Genomic DNA, 8,662 nt, shown 5'->3' with positions numbered 1-8,662 from the left:
TGATACACAAAATAGTCAATACTTAACGAGTTGGCAAACGTAATCGCAGAGTGGCATAAGGAATATGTCGTTGGTGACACCGCAGAGATGTATAGATTCTATTTGCATCATGTACTGTTCGATGTCTATGGACACAAATACATCGAAACCCATGGCTACGTGTGCTACGTTTGAGACCAATTATATGGCGGCATAATGTTATCGTGTCACAAAACACCTGTTTTCGAAGATAAATCCTATAGCCGATAGTCCATAGAATATAGACCAATTCTTTTCCCTTGGTTCTTTTGCATGTTATTGTGCTTATCCAGACCAATCTTCACAATGGTCAACATATTACGATCCCCGACAAAGTTCGTTATGCCTTATTGAGGATGACCATTATGAGGATGATCTAGACCACGCCTTCCAATTTCTAGATGAAGTATATGTTCCATCCGAGGCCTGAACATGTGGGATAATCAAACCCTCTCTTCTCCAAAAACCAATTGCATATTTCATTTAAGGTAAGAAATACAATAAGACGAAACAGCAGTTTTATGGATATAGACTTTTATTGATTATTTAAACACAACGTTTCATTACACATACAGGTAACGTTCTCAAGTGATGATTAACTATAAACAAATAACTCCTTATGTATTAAAGAAAAAAACTTGACTGCTCAAAATACAAAATAAACTTACATATTATCAGGGACCAAAAAAAAATGGTTTATTTAAAGGGGTACTCCCCTTTTTGTAAAAGTTTTCATTATCAAAAACGTAGTAAATTATACCTTAAAGTATGCTATTTATATCTGCTTATTTTCTTGATAAAACTGTATTTGTTTTAAAAGGGTTAATTAAAAACGGAGAGTACTAATTGTTAATTAATCAGTTTCGGTTTCGGCTGGATATTATTAGTTGAAATCTGTAAAATACGTAGGAGACATATTTCAGTACAATTGGTATTTTATTTTACGCAAATCCGTACAGTAGTTATTTTGAAACTATAAACTCTACGTACTATTTTTACATATTTTTGGCGTTTAACAAATTACGACTGGATTTTTTAGTTAAAACTTTCACTTTCAGATACGATAAAGGGCACATTTAATTTTCTCTAGATTTTGGTGCATAGTTTACACAAATTTGAGCCGAAAAGAATTTTTGAACTACAAAAATTGAGGAATGTCCCTTTAAGATGGAAAAATTTAATCGCATACTTTTTCATGCTTTAATTTTAGTTTTAAGCATAAATTTTCGTTTGCAAACAAAAATTCTATTTCAGTACCATCAACAATATAGATATATATTTGGCCCTGTCCATGTAATAGTAACAACTTTTAATAAACAAATAAAGCCAAATGATACAACAATTAAAAAGCAGTTTTATCAAAACAATTCTCTCATTAGAGTTTGAAAACCAACGAAATGCCAATTATTATAATTAGAGCAGTAATGCTTGTTGGCCTATTGACACAAGTTTTATTCTTGCCATCGGTGTTGCTCTCAGGCGTACTTTTCGTATCATTAACAGAAGAGATAGTACTAGCATTGTTGCCAGCAACTGTGCTGTCGGTAACATCAACCGAGTCACCAGAAGCACTCTTGGTAGGATCAGTATGGTCATTTTTTGAGGGATCACCAGAGGAACTTTCAGTAGGATCAGTTGGGACACTCTTGGTAGGATCAGTTTGGTCAACCTTTGAAGGATCACCAGAAGAACTTTCATTAGGATCAGTTGGGACACTCTTGGTAGGATCAGTTTGGTCAAACTTTGAAGGATCACCAGATGAACTTTCAGTAGGATCAGTTGGGACACTCTTGGTAGGATCAGTTAGGTCAACCTTTGAAGGATCACCAGAAGAACTTTCATTAGGATCAGTTGGGACACTCTTGGTAGAGGCCACAGTGGTACTTTGAGTAATTGTAGTCGGTAAAGGTGGTAATCCATCGGGATAGCAGACCTTAAACAAGTCAGTGATGATGTTATATTTATACATTTGCCAAAATTGCAAAAGATAAGAACGTAATTGCTCTTCGATCATGCATGGATGTTCAAACATAGTGTCAAGGTAGGCCTTACACTCTGTTGGACAACCGCCTATACAAGTACTGGATAATATTGTAAAATTAAAGCCATCAACATTTCCCAATCTTCTGAACGTGTAGGCGTTGCATCCTTTGTAAAAGAATTTAGTGTCCTCATCAAGATCACCTTCGAGGAAACAATTGGGAAGAGTTTCCCAAGCAGTACAGAATTCCTTGTCTACATTTTCCTTCGGGTAATATGTTATAAATCCATAACACATTTCAGCACTGGTAGCATCCCCGAAATAGGTGGTAGTGTTCCTGGATCGTGAATCGAAAGTACATGTTGTGGATAGTGTATCTCCAGGTCGAACCTCTATGATTGGTGACAGCCTAAAAAGAAAGAATGATATATAAACATACCTATCAAATACATATTCGTCCGTGCATTTACTAATCAGCAAATTAGACATCAAGACGAACAGGTTCATACAACTGTAGGTCGATGCTTTGAACAAATGTTTGATCGAGTAGACGGGGCTTGATAGTGATAGGACAATGTACAGAAATTGAGATAGATTTAATGCTGTAAAGAACAGATTTAAACTTACTCATGAATAATTGGACTATCATAATTATATACGGGATCATTAGTTATATCTTGTATTTTAACACCATTTCGAAATAATTCTATCTTCTGAGATTTACCTAAAATTTTAAAGTAGGAACAAGATAAAATCCCTTTGTCGCCACCCAAATGTAATCATATAATTTCGACTTAAATAAGCAATAAGAAACAATAATATGCGAATATCTTCGAATTGTCAAGCTATTAGAACTTCGTCTTATACTTTGACAGCAATAATCATATTTCTTGAATCAGTAGGCCGCGATTTGATTAGCTTGAATACAGCCAACCATAACCCTCGACACAAAGTGTGGCCTTTTGTAAATAGATTTTTGTCCAGAGCTCTAATTGACTGTATTCGGTAGCGTACAAATCGCTGCATTTACAAACTTCCGTGAAACAAGAAAGGTGGCTATTGCAGTCAAGGTATAAGATTAATTCATGAAAGCTTGGCATTGGAAATAAATCTAAACTAACGAACCTAAATAGTGCATGTGATTGAAGGCTGAAACCACATAAATTGTACCAATCATAAAATTTTTGGAACAGGAACCAGGACATACTGAGGTCTGTTCAGTTGAAGCAGTTAAAGGTGGAATGTTTAAATAATCAGCTCCAATAGTTAAAATACCAGCATCATTTTCTCGTTTATTAGCAGTATAATATAATATCATACCAGATTCATCAATATAATTATCAACTAAACCGGGATTATTCCAATGGAACTTTGAAATAAAACAAAATTGAAATGGAAGTCATTAATAGGGTTTAATCACTAGCATGAGTGGTGCGTCTATGTTATTGCACGAAGACATTTCAATTAAATGAAGAAATTTGGGATATACTCGAATACTCGAATATTAAGATTTATCGAGTGGATTATTCCAAGAAACGTCTAATTATATCACCTTTGGATAGCAAGTCGATTTTAGTTACCGTTTCGTGCGAAAAATGTTTCTGGTCAGTGCTCATATTTCATAAGGTATGGGGACAATAAAGCCAAACTTGTTCTGGTGGGGATTTTGCTGCCTTGAACTTATTGATATTGTGTGACTAACTAACGAACGTGACGAAGAATTATTAATTGTATACTGTTCTATAAGGAATAAATTTCAGTTACCTGCAGGGCAACTCGCTTATATCCATTACTCCCAAGTCTAAAACCAACTTGATCATGGAAACACTCTCCAGAGCTCCCCAAAGTCCAAATACTTAAAATCTGGGAACATTTTCTACTAGCTACCATGCCACATTCGTGTGTGAAATTATATAAGTAGTCTCGAATTCCTGAATAACGTAATCATAATATACCAACATTATATTTAACAAAATCATCAGATATTTAATCAAATCATCATATATTAATAAATCATCAGATATTTAATAATATCATCAGATATTTAATAAAATCCTTAGATACTTAATAAAATCCTTAGATATTTGATGCATCATCAGATATTTAATAAAATCATCATATATTAATAATATCATCAGATATTCAATAAGATCATCAGACATTTAATAAAATCCTTAGATATTTAATAAAATCCTTAGATATTTGATACATCATCAGATATTTAATACAATCATCATATATTAATAATATCATCAGATATTTAATAATATCATCAGACATTTAATAAAATCCTTAGATATTTAATAAAATCCTTAGATATTTGATACATCATCAGATATTTAATAAAATCTTCATATATCAATAATATCATCAGATATTTAATAATATCATCAGACATTTAATAAAATCCTTAGATATTTAATAAAATCCTTAGATATTTGATAAAGTCATCAGATATTTGATAATATCATCAGATATGTATTAATAATATCAACAAATATTCAATTGTACTTTCAGATATTATTTAATAATACCTTCAGATATTTAATAATGATGTTTAATAAAAATCCATATAAACAAGACAATTCTGTTAATCAAAATCTCGTCCGAAGTATGGCAAAATCAAGAGTAAAAATTATATAGTAGTGGACCTCTAATAAAGTACTCTCAGGTGTTTCCAAAAGAGTAAGCATCATAATATATGCCTTCAGATATGTAATGATGTCGAAAGATATTTAATAATGTCGTAAGGTTTTTAATAATGTCGTTATATTTCAAATTATGCCTTAGGATATAATTTAGTAACGTACACAGATTTTTAATAAGGTAGTCAGATATTTGATAATGCCATGAGATATGTAATAATGACATCACCAATAATGAAACCAAGTATTGATAATGTCGTTATATATTCAAAAATGCGTTCACTGAAAATGTCAACCTTTGTAGTCCACAATTTGATTGATGGCAACTGGTGGCGGCAATAATATTCCAGTGGGATTAGTTCCAGATTGATCAGGTTTTACCAGTTTTTGCTATTTGCTAGAAGTAGTTGGTTGGGAATCCAGTTGATCTATCAGTCGAAGGCTCACCCTATGTTTAGGCTGAGAATGAATTGTAAAGATAACCTACCATCTTTGCATCCAAAAACTACGGCGTGGTGCATAACATTGGTGTTATTTATGATGGGTTCAGTTGCTATCAAATGAAAGTCATCACTTACATCCAGCTCAAATTCCATACACATATATGTTGTTTCTTTAGCCGGTACAGGTGTTGGTGGGAACCTAAAGCTCATCTGTTTGACTCCTGTAATTGTAATTTTTTTTATGTCAAAGTGACTCCAAAAGAAACATTAAGCTATAATTCAGCATTTTCTGTTTGGCTCAGGTTTTTAACATGGTGGACACTATCAAAACCTAGCGACTTAATGGTGGGTCGAAGCAACACCCTAACTATTCCTTCCGTATCTGACGTCGGAAGAACGGATAAGGCCAGATTTGTCGGGTTTTACGGTAGGTCAAATTAATCTCACCCTGTTCTTTAATACCAGTACAGTCAAAAGTATCATATTCACATGCTTCATTTACCCAGTCTGATTGTTCTTTACATTTTACATCATCCACAGGTTCACAGACACCTTGAAAATTAAAATCAACCGTACATTACAATCTGATAAAAAAAAAAGTCGTCGAGCATTATTTCGCGATTAAGTAGATATTTTTTGGACAATGTTTTGTCCGATTATGGTTATGTGGGGAATCGCTATTCTATACATATAATGTGTTCAGCAACTGACCAAATTGATGTCAGTAAATTGTGACGACTTAATAGGGTCACCCGGCCGATCAAGGGTCCAATATCAAACGTAGCATTCTATAGTGATTCATTAAAAACAGTCCCCGGGAAAGCAGAATCAATTAGAGAGTACAGTTTTGATCACATCTGGGATTTATTTTGACCAAAGACATATATCTAAATAGTCAGTAAAATTCCTTGTTTGAATTATTTTGAAATGAATTTGATTATGATTATGATCTTGAATATTTAAGGCACACAGTGAATTTTAAAAAAATGCGATTATTCTCACCGGGATGTGATAGATTTTCGGTACTGGAAGGTACACCACCAGCAGTCCACTCACACTTTGGATCACCGAGTTCTTCTCCATTTGATTTTCCATCACCATCAGAATCTTTCTGACAGAAATCCGTAGTCCATTCCTGCAAAAAAAACGATGCAAAACCAATCTCGGTCGACTCTACTCCGACAAAAGCCAAAGAGCATAAATTATTTTGTCTTTAAAAAGCTTTACAGCTACCAAAATACTGTAGAGGTTTAGGATTTACATACGGAGTTGTACCAAGAAGGGAAAATCATGGTGAGAACCTCAAAAGTCGCTCTGATCAACTCGATCTAGAAACGGGTAGGGCCAGATATATCTGCGCAAAAACTCTCCAAGAACTGATTACCGAAAAGAAAAGATGAGTTGGTATTTCAGAACCACGAGAATTTGGTACTTGGTAAAAAAGTAGCGAGGTTTCTCATACTATCAACATATTTGCTGCTTGGTTTATCAACTAGACATTCCCGCCGTAGCACTCGCCAGGGAACAATCAAAAATCATTGCATTAGAATAACTTAAGCAAAAATTAACGCTTACTTTATTGGCAGCGGCAAAATCTACACCAAATGGATTCCTGTTTCCACCACCGTCTACGTTTTTATGTCCAACTCCATTCCACTTGTAATTGGGTTTACAAGGATGTGGTACATTATTTCCGTTAGGTATTTGATCTCGATATGCCCCGTATCCATAAACAGTGGTTATTACAGAACAGACTATGAACAGGCTGGAAAATAGATAGAGCAAACACTTTGACACAGTCGCATACATTTTAAAAAGTCTTATTGAACTCGATTGGTATTCCGCATTTCACTTAAAAATTCATCATGACATTCAGCTACGGATTTCATTTGGACAGTGATTAAGAAATTTGAGAATTGATTGAAGTTAAAGGGATTTATCCCCGCTTTACTAGATTGTAATCCTTGCGTATCTCTTTACAAAACTAATACCTTTAACCGCTAACAATGAGATCAGTGACGTCAGTGTAGAAAGTGGCGGAGCCAAACTGTCGCCCCCACCCCCCACTCGGGCAGAAATAGGTAGGTTAAAGATTCGGGCAATCCCAGATATATCGCCCCCTCTCGGACGTAAACCTGGCTCCGCCAATGAGTATTGCCATTGCCAACGACTTCATGATAATGCTTTTATGGGAAATATGATAATGCTAATAAAGGTCTAGCAAATATCATTACCTCTACAACTCATATTTTATATAACTGAAGAACAACCGTACGTCGTATTTATTTTTAAAAAGATATACAGGCAGTTGAAATAAAGCTATCCACACCTTACATCCGCAAGTTATGTATATACAATATCAATTTTCTTGGCAAACACAAACCGTACAAACACCATTCAATAAGGCTTGATATGATTTTCAATACAAAAAAAACACATACTCATATACTTACAGTAGAAATACGTGACGATGTCGACTTATTAGTAGTTCAACCATCATGCATCGAAGAGTTTGAAGTTTCTGGACAACTATCTCATGATTTCAACTATGCTATTCTTCAAAACATCATGTGACATAATGCAATATTTCTCTGAACAAATAATAATTACGAAACTTTATTTTGAAATTGTGCAATCATTACCATAGTTTCAAGGAGACTTTGAACATCCATGCTCAGGAGCAGCAAAGAATGTATTGATATACTTTAACGGTAAGATCGAGTTTAAAACTTTTCCGTTACATGTTGATTTAATGGCTTTCTAGTTGCATTTTTTATTCAGTTCACTCCCATATTAAGGTAGATATGTAATACGATATTACCATAGCGATCACCATTAGTTACGTTTGGTGCCGAAAAAGAGTAGCGGTCATTAAAAGCATGGATACTTTCATTTTTCGCAACAATACGCATACAATACAATACAATACAGATGGCAAGGATGACTTCTGACAACGATAGCCAGTGATTCAAATAAATAACCTTGGTATCACGTTAACAAAGAACATCACCAGATCTATAGGGTTGAGTCCACATTTTCTCTCGCACTTGAGCATATTAACAATGAATTTTAATATTGATTACGCCGTGTAATATGAAGCCGTATAAGGGTATCGATTGTCGGTGTTGAGAGTGCACGCACGCGTATTTTATTTACTAGAATATGGACTCGGGCCACTGAAACATTTTATGCAAATTTAGTCCATGCTATTTTTAGAAATCCTCTTCTCCCTCTCTTGTGAGGATTTTGATTGTCCTTTTGTAACTAATTTTTGGAATTTGATGTCTGAAATTGCATTTTCTTTCAGATTTGTGAGATAATGAGAATTTACTGTAAAGACAGAAGGATATGTCTATGATGGTTGTTTTGTGAGTAGTCATCACCCCGCGGGTGTTTATAACTGGTAGCGATTTACATTCTAGCTTAAATGTTCATGGTCACCATATATTTAAGTTTTGAAGAGGTACTTGGTGTTGTTATTGGTAAGTTTTCCATAGCGATTTCTGGAAACAGTTATAGAAAGTTGAATTTCGCGAGATAAAAATAATTTAAATATACACTAACACTGCAAAAAT

The 8,662-nt window shown here is 34.2% G+C and overlaps 1 protein-coding gene across 1 annotated transcript; it reads right to left on the bottom strand.

The window, feature by feature from the left end:
* Positions 1–541: 541 nt before the first annotated feature.
* Positions 542–7,639, bottom strand: LOTGIDRAFT_233329 (hypothetical protein). Its single transcript, XM_009059135.1, has 9 exons — positions 7,541–7,639; positions 6,663–6,852; positions 6,090–6,222; positions 5,535–5,639; positions 5,132–5,308; positions 3,764–3,930; positions 3,125–3,368; positions 2,627–2,723; positions 542–2,408 (listed from the first exon to the last, which is right to left on the bottom strand). The coding sequence occupies exons 1-9, from the start codon at positions 7,585–7,587 to the stop codon at positions 1,394–1,396; spliced, it is 2,175 nt and encodes a 724-aa protein (XP_009057383.1). The 5' UTR covers positions 7,588–7,639; the 3' UTR covers positions 542–1,393.
* Between the last annotated feature and the right edge of the window lie 1,023 nt (positions 7,640–8,662).

This window comes from Lottia gigantea, assembly GCF_000327385.1.
Source record: "Lottia gigantea unplaced genomic scaffold LOTGIsca_37, whole genome shotgun sequence".
NCBI lineage: Eukaryota > Metazoa > Mollusca > Gastropoda > Lottiidae > Lottia > Lottia gigantea.
This window is presented reverse-complemented; position numbering and strand designations above follow the sequence as displayed.